The sequence below is a fragment of the Lupinus angustifolius genome, chromosome LG02, assembly GCF_001865875.1.
Source record: "Lupinus angustifolius cultivar Tanjil chromosome LG02, LupAngTanjil_v1.0, whole genome shotgun sequence".
NCBI lineage: Eukaryota > Viridiplantae > Streptophyta > Magnoliopsida > Fabales > Fabaceae > Lupinus > Lupinus angustifolius.
This window is the reverse complement of record NC_032010.1, coordinates 6,600,673-6,616,235: the sequence shown is the minus strand read 5'-3', so window position 1 is coordinate 6,616,235 and position 15,563 is coordinate 6,600,673. Positions and strand designations below refer to the sequence as shown.

Genomic DNA, 15,563 nt, shown 5'->3' with positions numbered 1-15,563 from the left:
CCCAAAAAATATATTATAATTATTTTCAAACCTTTTTAAAATGGGATGTGGAGCAAACATTAGTTTCTACCGCTTCACCACTTTTAAAGAGATAATTATTTTACCAACAAACTATTTTAAAATTAAGAACTACGTAGTCTTCATTTCCTAAAGTGTTTAGCGTTACGTAAGAGCAAGATTTAATCTTGTTATACATAAAAATAAAAAAATAAATATTTTTGTTTTAGACAATGTAATTTTAAATAAACTAAAGGTATTTAAATCATGTAATTGTCAAGGGTACCATTTAATTACGGGCTGACGAGATGCAAATATCTTCCTCGATTCGTAATTGACTCTTGAACCTACATATTAAAATCCAAAGCCTAATGTGATTGAGCAAAATAATTTTTCTACTTTTCTTACCATAAAATGTAGTGTCGACTCTAAGAGGTCACGTAACCGATAATCAGGACTCGACAGCTGGCGACTCTATTGGGAACTTTTTTTTTAAGAGAGTCAGGTCATGTGAAGCTTTTTGCTTATTTTTTAAATACCCTTTTTTCTTTTCTTTTTTTCACACCAACATTTTTCTACGATTTTGTTCATTATTTATTTATTCATTTATTTTTTTATCCATTTATTTTTATTTTCAACTGAATTAATTATTTGAACATACTCATCATGTTTTATGTAGCTTTGGGGTGGGGTTTATTTTTTTTTTAAATCGCTTCCTCACAAATTGACAATACACTTGAGTTACACACATACCCTATACCCGAGTTGTTAGAGATTAAGATTGAGATAAAATAGACATTTGCTTTACCGGTGTTAGACTTATCTCCTGATATTAGCATAATAGACCGTCCAAATTGTCCTGGTATTGTGAGTTAGGCACTCGAAGGGCTTGACTCCTCTTGTTTCTAACCTACAATGTTATGACTCCTTTCTTTCGAGATTGGAGGCAATTTGGTGACCTGCAAGTCTAGAGCTTTTATTGAGTCCTCTTTAAATATGACCTAGTACCCCACCATAGAGTTGTGACTTTTAGAATTTCCAAAACCTTATAAGCATACATTACTTAAGACACGGGAAAATAACTTAAATTCAATCTGTTACAATTTGTATTCCCTTCGATGAGCTCAATGCCCCAGGGATAATTTTCATGCCCTTCGATTGGCTCAATGCCCTAGGGATAATTTTCACCCCATGAATAGGCTTAACGCCTAGGGATAAATCTCATTTTTCTTCAATGGACTCAATGCCCTAGGGATAACTTTTCTAACATCTTAATGATTTTGGAGTTTAATCATTTAACTCATGTTCATGCACCCACGTACAAAATCATGCATTCATTTACAAAATTTAATCATTCAAACATCCATCCGTAATATATATTATCTAAACATTCATAAAAAAAAGTTATCATTCAAACATTCATAAAATATCATAATCCAAAAATTTATAAAAAATCATCATTTATACGTTCATACATTCATCATTCATCCATGTAAAAATAAAAATAAAATATGTTATTCATTCATCAATTCATACATTCATATAGTTATTAAAAAAATTAAACAAAAAACAACCATTCAAAAATTATATTCCATACATCATTACACCAAAATTGCAAACACTAATATTATTCAGAACAAAAAATTCATTCATGCAACATCAAATGCATTCATCCAAGAAAAGAAAAAAACAACATACATATATTATTCATGAACCATCATCCCATTTATTCATACACTTTATATCCAAACTTGCAACAAGCATTTCATTATCCATTACCAAGTGCACTCGCGAATTAAAATTGGTTTCAAAGGTGATATAATTGGTACCCGACTAAAACGAGCTAGAAAGAGGAAATAAATCAGTGGCTCAGATTGATAAATCATCCTCAAAAGCTATTTTGCAAACTTTTGTTTATATGGAGATCCCAATTGACCAAGACAACCTCAATCACTCAACCAGTTCTCAGGATCGAGAGGAAATAAATGCCATAGAGAAAAGAATTAGAGTTATTGAAGAAGTAAATTCATATGGTTTGAAGGACGTAAGTGACATGTGCTTAGTCTCAGGTTTGGTTGTGCCACCAAAGTTCAAAGTGCCACTATTTGACAAATATCAAGGAACTTTTTGTCCTAAAGACCACCTAACTATGTATACTAGGAAGATGACTTCATATATCAGAAATGACAAGTTGTTGATCCATTTCTTTCAAGAAAGCCTAACTAGAGCTGCTACCACTTGGTACTTGCGACTTGAACGTTCACAAATTCAATGTTTCAAGGATTTATGTGATGTCTTTGTCAAGAAATATGATTACAACATTTATATAGCTCCTAATAGGACACAACTCAAAAATATGGTCAAGAGAGATGATGAAACTTTCAATGAGTACGTCCAAAGGTGGGCAGAAGTGGTCGGCCAAGTGAAACCCAAGATATTTGATGAAGATAATGTTTCAATGTTCATCGACACTCTTCAGCCACCATTCTATGGTATAATGTTGGGATGTTTATCTTTGGGATTCCGTCAACTTATGACCATAGGGAAAAAGATAGAAAGTCGTCTTAGAAGTTGCAGGAGTGTGAAAGATCCAACTCAACACATAACTCGGGATGAAACTACAGGTAAAGGGACTGAAGGTGATTTGTTATTCATCGAAACCTTCAACCAACCTCAACAACATCATCATCTCCAACAACATTATCTTTCTACTAACAGTCAAGGAGGACCATCTCGAAAACGCAAGAGAAAAAGTCTTTATGATGTGATCCCCATGTCTTGCTTTGAATTGCTGCCACAAAAAGTTCAGAGGGGTTTGTTAACTCTCCTTCCTTTTAAAGAGGTGGTGCCTCCATATTCAAAGGGTTTCAACCCAAATGCTCGTTGTATGTATCATGGAGAAAACAGGACATCCGACATATGGTTGAAATCAATTAAAGGGCAAGGTATGATACCTGATTAATGAAGGACTGATCAAGTTTCAAGGCGATGCTATGATTTGAGGAAGACATGAAACATACTCCATTCGTGAGAAACTCACCCCAACCAAATGATATTTCTCTAAAAATATATTGCAATACACCCTCCTGGATCCACCCAGGGCTTTAGGGTTGCAAAATAAATGGTCTCATGTTTCCTTTCTTATGAATAAAAAAGTTATTTTCTATTGCATGTCTTTTTAACAAGCATATACTAGTGCATTGATCTTACAAATTTACCATCTTATAATCCATTCCACAAATCATATTCACCCAAGCAAAAAAACAACAAAAATAAATTCATGCGTTAAACTAAGATATAAGATTTTAAAAAATTTGGAGGATGATGCAAATGCAAGACCAATGTGGTGTGGATCCTTAGTCACCTCATTTGAGCCATAGACAGATTTTTCCGATGACACAAGGCTTCTTTGATAATTCCCAAACACTAAGAAGATATCCTTAGTCACCTCATTTGAGCCATAGACATTATGAAAGGAGATCTCTTGTGCTTAACCCTTAAAACATCATAGTCGGGGAGGGTAGTTTTTCATCAGTTTCCCATTACATTCAATTAATAGGAAATAAATGAAAAAATTCATACTCCAGTCACCTTATTTGACCTGAAGGACGATGATTCCAAATCAAGTAAAAAAATTGTTCATTTGGTCAAAGTGCAAAATAAATTACATAAAATAAAAGTATGCTGAGAATCTACAATATCTAAGGCAAAAGTTAGGGCAAACTAAATGCATTGACAAAGGTCGAGAAAAGGAATATTCACATCCTATCGGGTAAGGTTACAATGTTGACCTATCACATTACAAAAATTCAATAGAATCCTAATAATTGAATGTCATGTCAGAAAACTATTGAAAATAGGACAAAGGAGAAATGAGGAAGGATGAATGGGTATGGGAAACACATATTTGAGCTTTATATCTTTTCTTGGAAACCCTTAGCCATGCCAAAGTACAAGCATAAAAAGACCTTTGTTAAGGATCGATTTGCCTAAGCTTCATACCATGGCAAAGAATGCTGACTCCACTAAACTGAAATTTTGATAAACAAATATCTCATATTTAATGCATGAAATACATTCTCTCTTAAACATCACCATCATGATCACTACATCTATACTCAAACCCCAAATACAACTTCAATTCCATATTCACTTATCCCATCACCACTTATAGCCCAAACACTTAACCAAGTTAGCAGATCATTGTTTTAGTATTCCTTTTTAAAGGATTGTGCATGAAGTAAAAAGCACTAGACCAAAGGAGGAATAGTCACCCAAACTGGGGCAATTTTGGGATGATTCTTGTGCAAGTTCTCTCGAATTGAAGCATATCAGGACAATTTGAATAGAAGGATAACCTCGTTATCTCATACTGGGGCAATGTTTTTGAGTGGGTCGCAATTTTCTTGAATCAAAAAGTTTCACGAGTACCAAAATTGGGGCAATTTTACATAAGGGTGTTCAAAAAACAAAACAAAATAAAAAAGAGTGCTAGGTTGAAAACCCGCAAGGGCGGCCTGTGAAAAGGAGAGCAATACTAAATCGAAAACCTGAAAAGGCAATTTAGTATCATTACAAAAAGAGAGAATTCCTGGAAGAGAGGTATTCTGGGCAAAAATTAGGGAAAGTTAAATGAACACCCTTATGAAAATGCCCATTATAGTTTAAGCAAACTAGGGCAATCAAAGTATTTCCTCCGAAGGAAAACGAGCAATCACACTTTCATCTCCCGATGGTGAGGTTCCAAACAACTTATACTAGGAAAATATTACTTGTATTAATTATTCTTATCAATACAACATTGGGACAGTTGGCCATCAGTAGATCGTCCCAGTCAGCAGTAATTCAGTCATGCTCAACAAAAGGAGACAAATTGATATATCAAAGACAACTCATGAGTGCACTAGAACATTAGTGCATAGTTTATATCCTTCATTTCATCATATTCTTAATTCATGCATGACAAACATCACACATAAAATATTCTCAAACATTCACTCATTACTTTACAATCATTAAATCAAGCTCTCCGGGTCATGTATGTTGATGTGAAATATATGCTTTCCGGGTCCTGTACCTCGATGAGCATTCAATTCAAAATCTAAGCTTTTCGGGTCCTATACCTCGAAGTGCAATCTTAAACTTTTCGGGTCCGGTACCTCGACGTGAAATATTTTCTTTCCGTGTCCTATACCTCGATGGATATTCAAAATCTAACCTTTCTAGGTCTTGTACCTCGAAGTGCAATCTTAAACTTTCCAGGTCTTGTATCTCGACATGAAATACTCGACATGAAATATATGCTTTTTGGATCATGTACCTCGATGTGAAATCTAAACTTTCCGAGTCTTGTACCTCGATGCGAAATTTAAGCTTTCTAGGTCATATACCTTGATGTGCGATGTAAGCTTTTCATGCCCTATGCCTAATGTATTTTAAAATTGTACCTTCAAAGACCCTGTGCTTGATAGACCTCGAAGTTAACCTTTCTAGGACACTGAGCCTCATATGAACCTTTTTAACTCCAAGTCTCGGCATTACCCCGACCTACATTTTTAGCTTTTGTCTGTGTGTCTTCAAATTTCGGCAGTACATAGACATGTGTCTTTGGTTTCACCTTTTCCAATCCAAATTCTGGAAGTACATCGACCTGCATCTTTGGTTTCATATTTTCCATTCCAAGTTCCGACAGTACACTGACCTTTGTTCTTGGCTTTTATCCGTAAGTCTCCAAATTTTGGCAGTACACTGACCTACGTCTTTGGTTTCACCTTTGCGCCCTCCGATTCTAGTATCACACTCACCTGCATCCTTGGTTCACTCCCACCTTCTATCACACCTCTCGAGAAAAAACTCCAGTCATCTTGAAGACAACTCAGCTCACAAGACAATAGTTACTTTTAAGTGACAAGATGTTGTTAGGCTTTTTCTGATCCACGATCAAATTGACATTCATTTCTTTACTAGTTACTTATTATGATATCTCTCGAACCTCAATTTGCTTTTTTTATCAGGTAAGCAACAAGTAAAAATGGGCAGCTGGGAACACTCATTTTTGTCCGGCCCAGAAAAAGCCCAAAACATTTTTTAAATAATTTACTTTCTAAAAAAATAAATAAATGATTTCCTACAAAAATAATTTAATACATAGGTTCTAGAAACCCATACAATTTTATCCCAAAATAAGAAAATAAATGATTAATAAATGATTTTGTTATTTTAGTTTTAGTTTTTTTTTTAAATTGTAATTTTAAATAAATAATTATAAATGTTTTTCTATTATTTGATTTATTTCGAATTTATTAAAATAAATAAGTAATTAAAAATGAAATTTCAAATAAACAATCAAATAAAATAAAAAATAAAAAAACCTGGTCAAATAACCAAAAAATAAAATGGGATCATGTCCCTTAAAATGGGCAAAAGAACTTAGTAAAATAAAAGTGGTTAGCAAAATATTAGGGGTTTAATTTAATTTCATTTTAGTATAAATAGATGTGTTTAGAAATAGAAAATGGGTTCTTTGGGGATTTTGAAGAAAAAACACTGCATATGAGAATGGAGAGAGAGTAAACACTATGAAGAAAAGGTGTCAAGTCCATCAAAGTAGAAGATCTAGAAAGGGTACGAGCATTATTTGTTTTGTGCTCACATCGTGCATATCCTTTTTTTGCCTCTTTTTTTGACCTCTACATTAACCAATTATGTTGTGACACGTAGGCGAGTGCAAGCTGCACATGTAGACGTGTGCACACTAGAGTAACGCGCATCTCCCCAGGTTTTGCTCCGGTATAAGCACGCCTATCGTAAGCCTTGCAACCCCTTCTCAGAGCGAACCACAACGTGACACGTAGGCGATACACGCTCCGTTCGTGAACTCACCCGCACCTGACCAGCGACTCTCCCAGCTTCCTATCTGATGCGTGCTGGCGTATTGCAGACCCGATGCACCCCTAGAGGCAGCCAACCACAGATTGACACGTGGCGTAGTTCTGTGCACCAAACTTCCTAGCCAATCGTTGCACGACACGTTGGGCATCATCTTCGCTCTCATCCACACCAGATTAAAACTCACACAAGTTTATAATTCTCTCCTCTTTCACTTAATTTAACCCAATTTATTTTTGTTAAAATAATAATAATTGTATTTGATCAACAAATTGTTTTTGGGATAGTAAATAAGTAAATGTTATATAATTATTTTGGAAAATGACTTCAAAGATTATTAACAACAAATAGACTTTTTATGACCTTTCAACAACTAATTAATTTTTGGTAATTTTTGTATTTTATGCTTTTTTTGTAGTTAATTACAAATTGTTATATACAATGTGAATCTTTTTACTAATATAAAAAAAAGACTTTTAATATAATATTTTTTCTAAAATACTTATACATAATATTAACATTATTATTATTATCGTTGCTTATAAAAAAATTTACAACTTTTTTGGGATTAATCAAAGGATGGAGACAAGCCATGTTAACACTTCTTGTTCTCATATCATCCTTGAACGGTCGCGTTACGACGCTTCTTTTCAGTCGATTAATTCCTAAATTAATAATAAAAATCCCAAAAAATATATTATAATTATTTTCAAACCTTTTTAAAATGGGATGCAGTGCGGACATTAGTTTCTAATACTTCACCCATTTTAAAGAGATAATTATTTTACCAACAAACTATTTTAAAATTAAGAACTACATAGTCTTGATTTTCTAAAGTGTTTAGGGATATGTATGAGCAATATTTATTCTTGTTAGCCATAAAAATAAAAAAATAAATATTTTTATTTTAGACAATTTAGTTTTAAGTAAAATTAGGGTATTTAAATCATGCAATTGGCAAGGGTACCGTTTAATTACGGGCGGACGAGGTGCAAATACCTTCCTCGATTCGTAATCGACTCCCGAACCTGAATAATAAAATCCAAAGCCCAATGTGATTGGGCTAAAATAATTTTTCTATACTTTTTACCATAAAATGTAGTGGCGACTCTAAGAGGTCGCGTAACCAAAAATCGGGGCGCGACACCAAGCAAGTCTCTAAGCATTTTCAATATACTACATTTGAAAGCTTTTGTCATTAAGTCAACAATTTGAGATTTTGTGCAACAATACTTCAACTTAATTCTTTCTTTGTTGACTTGATCTCTTATGAAATGAAATTTGGTTTCAATGTACTTGGTCCTCCCATGTGATACAGGATTCTTTGCAAGATCAATTGCATACTTATTATCCACTTGTAACTCCACGAATTCATCTATCTTCAAGTCCAATTATGACATTAAAGACATGATCAATAATGCTTGATAAGCTGCACTATAAGCTGAGATGTATTCAGCTTCACAAGTAGATAATGGCACCATAAATTGCTTTTTGGAGTTCCATGAAATGGGGGCACCACATAGTAGAAACACATAGCCTGAGGTTAATATTCTCTCCACTTTGTCACCACACCAATCTGTGTCAGAGTAGACTACAAGATGTAATTCACCTTTCACCTTCTGGTATGGAAATAGAATCCCCAAATTAGTTGACCCATTTAGATACCTTAAGATACTTTTTGTAGCTTCCAAATGAGACTGCTTGGGTTGCTCAGAACCTACTAACAAGACCTACTCCATGTGAGATTTCGGGTCTACTATTGCAGATAAATCTCGAACAACCCACCAATTGTCTGAACAGGGTGTTATCTATTGAGTTTTCATGCTCACAGTTATCGAGCTTTAGATTCCCCTATACTGGATTTGAGACATCATTGCATTGATCCCTATTGAATCTATTCAACACCTCTCTTATATATTTTCTCTGATGCATCACAATTCCTTCTTTGGTTTTAGCAAATTCAATACGAAGGAAATATCATAACTTGCCTAAGTCAGTTATCTCAAATTCAAACTTGAGATTGTTCTTCAGTCTTTCCATTTCTTCTATACTACTTCCAGTGATCAATAGATCATCTACATATAGACAAATGATCAATATTCCAAGGTCGTTAGTTGCCTTTGTGTATATGTCATTTTCCATTGTGCATTTCTTGAAGCCTTCAAGTTGAAGAACTAAATTTATCCTCTTGTTTCAAGCCTTGGGAGCCTATTTTAGCCCATATAGTGTCTTTCTAAGTCTAAGCACCTTGTCTTCATTACCTGGAACTATGGATTAGAGGGCAGATGAATATAAACTTCTTCATATAGTGGGCCATTCAAAAATGCAGATTTGACATCTAATTGCCAAATCTTTCAACTTTTCTTGCTAGTTAGGCTCACCAAGATTCTAACAGTTTCAAATTTGGCATCAAATACTTTTGAGTAGTCCTCACCTTCCTTTTGAATGAACCCATATGCTACTAGCCTGGCTTTGTGGTTAGCTATGTTGCCATCTGGTTTCAGTTTAGTCATATAGATCCACTTTACTACTATTGAGTTCTTCCCAAGTGGTAGAGTGGCTAGCTCCCAAATGTTGTTCTTCTCTATGTCTCTTAGTTCTTTATCCATAGGATATGTTCATACTTTGTCTTTGATTGCATCCTGAAACTTTACTGATTTAGTAGCAGCCATTAGAGTAAAGTGCATATTCTTTCCATCATCTGTATTTGCACTATCTGGAAACATATGATAATCCCCGATTCTTGATGGTAAACCTCAGACTCATTTAGTTCTACCTTGATGGGTTGCTTTTTCAAGCACACTTTGTTCGCTTGGTGATGTCTTTGCTCGTTGCTTGGCAGATTCTATTGGAATGTAGACCTTGGTAGGTGCATGATCACTTTGATCCAAGTTGTCATCCCAATGGTTTTACTCGTCAAATTGCACATCTCTACTATAGGTCACCTTCTTTATCTTAGGATTATACACTTTGTATGACCTTGTAGGGTGATATCCAAGGAAGATCATGGCTTCATTATTGTCATCCAATTTTCTTCTTTTCTGATCAGGGACGTGAGTGTAGCATAGGGTTCAAAAGACCCTGAGGTGTTGAATTGGAGGCTTTCTCCCTGACCAGATCTCTTCAGGGACCAAGGATGTTGAGTTTTGAGTTAGGCATAGGTTCAACACATATGTGGTTGTGTCTATTGTATCAGCCTAAACACCTAGTGGAACCTTAGTGTTTTTCATCATGCTTCTGACCATATTCATGATGGTTATGTTTCTCCGTTCAACCACACCATTGTGTTGAGGTGTATATGGGGTTGTGATATCATGGACAATCCCATTTTCCTTGCAAAATTCCTCAAACTCTTTGGAAGTGAATTCTCCATCACCATCAATTCTCAACACCTTGACTTACCTAACCTTTTTTTTTTTCTACTAATGCCTTGAACACTTTGAAGGTTTGAAACGCCTTTGATTTCACTAGAAAAGTCCACATTTTCTTGTTGAACTCATCAACTAAAGAAACAAAATACTTGCTTTCAACTAGAGATGATATCTCAAAAAGTGCACAAACATCAAAGTATATTATGTTCAGCAAGTCCTTGGCTCTATTGGGTGCATATGATCCAAAAGCATATCTATGTTGTTTACTTATGACATATTTGTCACACATGGCTTGAGGTTTCTTGATATAGGGAAGGCCTATGACATGATTCTTATTATGTAGCATACTTAAATCTCTAAAGTTAAGATGCCCACACCTCATGTGCCAAAGCCAAGAATTTTCCACTTGTGATTTAGTTGACAAGCATATTGATAACAGTGTTCCAATTGTGACTTGGAAAGTTATGTTTGCTGAAAGTGGAGCCTTAAGGATCTTTCTGTTTCTTGTGTCATACAATTAAAAACACATTTGATTCAAACTCATACTAAATCCCTTCTCCAACAGTTAACCAATGTTGATGAGGTTACTTTTCATTGTAGGGACATAGAGGACATCTTTGATCATAGTTTTTTTGTCATCCTTTCTTCTGATTAAGATGTCACATGTGTCTTCTACTTGAATGGTTCTAATATTAGCAAGCCTTGTCTGACTTTTCTTGCTTTCATCAAAGTGTATCAACCAATGTTTGTGCCCTTTCATATGGTTGGAGCATCCAAAGTCCAAATACCATGTCTCACCATCTCCAAATTCTCCATCTTCACTCATCATCATCAAGATAATGCTCATATCATCCTCTGATTCTGATCCTTTAGCCATATTGACCTCATTATCTTGCACTTCGTTGTTCTAAATCTTGGCTGGAAATTTCCATTCACATGAGAAGTGTCCAATTCTTCCACAGTTGTAGCCTTTGTATTTCCTTATGTCCAATCTTTTCTTTCCTCCACGAAATCCCTTGTGTCCTCATCTCCTAGATGATTCAGATACAATAGGTTTCCAATTTCTGTCAGTTTTCTCCCTACATTCTCTGCCATGACCCCTACCCCTGAAATCTCTTCCTCGACCATGTGTGTTAGGTATCAGTGACAGAATACACCTAGAAGGGGGGTTGAATAGGTGTCGTGGTTCCCATTTACCGCTATTTGCACCAAAGCCCTATTCTGGAAAATCACTCAGTTAATCGATTAAAGCTATGACTTAATCGATTAAGTCACACAGAATTAGCAGTTGTTGAATGGCTCAATTACACAGTCAATTACAGATTATATAGAAATGATATAGCAGATATATTTGAACACAAATGATCTTTATTTGGCAGTAATACTATATTCAAAATATCAGCTACAATAGGCAATTGAAAGCTACTTAAAACAGTAAAGAGATATGGGAAAGAAACAGCCTGCAACAAGGTTTTTATACTAGTTCGTTTTGCGGTCCACTACAAAACTACATTCATTCCTCCCCTCTGATCTGGGAGATTTTCTTCACTAAAATTGAAGCCAATGTATCTTACATACACACTTCCAATTACAAGACCTTGAACGCTACCTTCTTGAATTACCAGAACCTCTACCTTGATTTGACCTTACCCAATCGCATAGGAAAACCTTTCCTACGATCCAGCTCCAACCAAGAGTATGTTCTAAACTCAAGACCTCCAAGTCTTGGTGAAGACTCTCTGATCTCGTTGGTGGTATGGCACTAAGAGACGACTTTCCTTGTTACAAAAACAACACAAAAACAAAGTAATGTGAAACACAAAATAGCTCAAATATTACAAGAAAGAATAAGCTATAAACCCTATATAAATCTCATAATTACCATGAATATGTATAAGATCATAATCATGAAGAACATATAATTTCTACCCTTAAGAGATCTCTAAATAGTGATGAAAGAATCATGTAAGAACAAGATAGAATGATGAACACATTTGATAATATGCAATGGATGACATGTTAATCCCTAAGCATAATACTATCTCACTCTAATCTTACAGGCAATTCTCTCTGCCTATATGATATACAAAGAATATGAAATATGCAACTTAGCAATTGTAATATGAATGAATGAATGTATTAATTTGTATATGAAATATGTTGAAAATACAGTTTATATAGAAAAACTGTTTTGCACCCAGTTAATCGATTATGTTGCATGTTAATCGATTAACGGGCTGTTAGAGAGTAACTGAAATCTGTTTTTCAGTTATCCGTTGAAACTGTTAAAAATTGTTTTCATGTTAATCGATTAAAGCTTCACTTAGTCGATTAACTGTCATATTTTCAGTTAAGATGTTAATTGGTACACTACCTATATGTTATGCTTATCAACTCTACATGCTTTACCTTTTATGATTAATGCATGAACATATAATAAACTAGATGGCATGTCTCATGTAAATGATATGATAGTTTTTAGACTTTGTAAGATTTGCATCTAGGTTTACCTAACCTAGACTCAATAACTAAGACGCATCTAAGACTCTAGTCTAGACATGAAGCTCTTGAATCTTTGGCGTGTTGATTTGTTGAGTTGTCTTTAAGCTTTCACTAAGTCCTTTGTTTTCACCAAAACATAGACAAACTTAAGTGCTCTCTTGGAGTGCTTGGTCTGGTGCTCTCCCACTTGAACGTCCAATGGATCCTTTGTTCATTTCCCTCAAGTGATCCTCGGAGTTCTTCAATTTTCATGTTCTCTAGTGTTCTTGCTTCTTCAATAGCCACCACAATGTGGTCTAATTTGGGATTCAGTATACATAGGACTTTCTCTATTATGATGAGATCAGTAATCATCTCACCACATGATTTCATTGCATTTGTTACAATTGTGATTCTATTGAAGGCACAAGGTTTGAAGACACACTTTCTTCAGTTGATCAACACCTTTTTTCCCCTTCTCCAAGATCTTCCAAGCTTGGGTAGAGGTTTTTGCTCCAACTATCTCCTCGAAGTGAACATTATTCGAACATTGATGAATCAAGTATAATGTCTTGCAATCATTCTTCACATCTTCCTTGTGCTTCATCCTTTGTTTATCTGTGGCATTCTCTGTCAGTGGTGTGACTCCATTCATCATGATTTCAAGAATTTCTTGATACCCAAATATTACCTTCATTTGTGTATACCACCAAGGCCAATTTCTTACCATCATGGATTGGGATATTTGTTAGAAAGTTGGTTTGCCCCATCTTATGTTCTTGATTTCCTAGAAAATTAATGTGTAGCTTTGACACCAGATGTTAAAGGAAGAAAAACAAATAATAGAAGAAGATGTTGTGGTTGAAAGAATAGTGAGAAACTAGAGAGAAAGAAATGTATGAGTGTGATTAATGCCTTTGTGTATTTCTAATGTATTCAAAACTGAATGTTAAGGTTGTGTATTTAACAACAACAAAATACAAGCTAAAACAAAAAATGCAGAACCCAATTTTAACTACTCAATTGCATATTTCCATAAATGGAAACTATACTTAATCAATAAAACTAACTTTACAAACTACCTTCTAGAAAATGAATTATCTCTTAATACCTTAAACTATGTTATATATATAACACTTTTCATTTAATTACAATGTTTAATTTTAGACTGTGATGGACTATTTTACACTTAAATCAAAGTTCAAGGTCATTTTGACACATATTTTTTGAAGATTTAAAGATTAAACCCCATATCATCAAATCACGCATTCTATCAAGTCATTGGGTGTACCTGAACTTTCCTTCTTTTTATTAGAACTTTCCTTTTTTAATGACAGACACTAGTCTACGCCTCCACCTCCATTTGTAAGATATGAAAAGTGATAATTTTATGCATAGCAAGTTCAAATATATATAGTTATTTAAGTTAGAAAAGTTCTTCTATAACAACAATTATACATGAATGAATGGTTATGATTATTTAAAAAGATTGTACGCATAAATATTTTAAACATGACCATTTAAATAAGATTCAGTGGTTCATATTAATTTTTGCATTGCTCATGATAGCTTGCCCCTTAATTATGTGTATATATAGAGGAAGTAACTTATGTAGGAACCGTTTTATAGTGAGAAATAAGAATAATTAATATGAATCATTAACTCTTATTTAAACGATCAAGATTAAGAGAATTAATCCTATTATTAATAACTAACTTTTAATCCTAACAATTCATGTATGATTATAAGACCTAGATTTGTTGTTCACATAATATCTTTTAAAAAAACAAAGTCATTAGTATCTTCATGGTGAACGAACGATTTACCTATAAGATAGTTTGGTAGCCCTAGAGAAATGTAGGGTCATAATCAAAAACCAATGAATGGCTAGCCTTCACTCTTAAGAATATAGCGTCAGTAATTAACTTTCAAATTTAAACTCTGAACTCTTTATTTTGTGTAATAAAAGATTGATAAGTTCCTTTAAAACAGATCAAGAGGAAAAAGTTTCTTGAACAAAGAAGCCTTTCCTCTTCAATGACAAAACTAGCTTGATAGAACATATATCATAGTTCTATATCCTTAAATTTGTCAGATTTACATATTATTTATATATTTATGTATATTGATAATAATTGGTTGTGTAATAAAAAATGAAACTTGCCACCATTTCCATACCCACCCCAAGAATCATTACAAGCCCTTTGAAGTTGACTTCTTATTCGAGTTATCATGTAAATGCAGTTATTGGAAGAAAGAAGAAGATACACAAATACAAGCCATTATTAGTGGATGGAGAAGAATCGTCTGATGGTAGTAGCAGCAGGGATTCAAGGAGGAACAATAAGGTTCCTAAAGGATTTCTTGCTGTTTATGTTGGACCAGAATCTAAAAGGTTTGTGATTCCAATAAGCTTCTTAAGCATGCCAGATTTCAGGGTTTTGATGGATATGGTGGCTGAGGAGTTTGGTTGTGACCATCATGGTGCTCTTCATTTCCCTTGTGATGAACAACAATTTCAACAAATTTTAGTGACTTGCTTCTCAATACAGCGGATGTTATCCTCCAAAAATTAACTCGGTAAGATTATAACATGCTACTCATATTTATATGTATATTAATGTGGATGTTCTTATGAATTGAACATGCAATATCAATATAATTTTATCATACCTAGCATCAATTCCTCTTTTATGTTTATATCATTGCCATTTTGATGGTGAATCTTGAATTGAGTGTAAATTAAAATCTCAACGGATATTGCCAGCAATGCATAGATAGAGAAATTCTTGTTTTTCCTTTAATTTTCAATGACAGAAGTGTTAT

The 15,563-nt window shown here is 34.2% G+C and overlaps 1 protein-coding gene across 1 annotated transcript; it reads left to right on the top strand.

Annotated features, from left to right (window-relative positions):
• Positions 14,694-15,509, top strand: LOC109334711 (auxin-induced protein 6B). The gene has a single exon (XM_019570623.1). It carries the CDS (start codon positions 14,891-14,893, stop codon positions 15,311-15,313), a length of 423 nt encoding a protein of 140 aa, XP_019426168.1. The 5' UTR covers positions 14,694-14,890; the 3' UTR covers positions 15,314-15,509.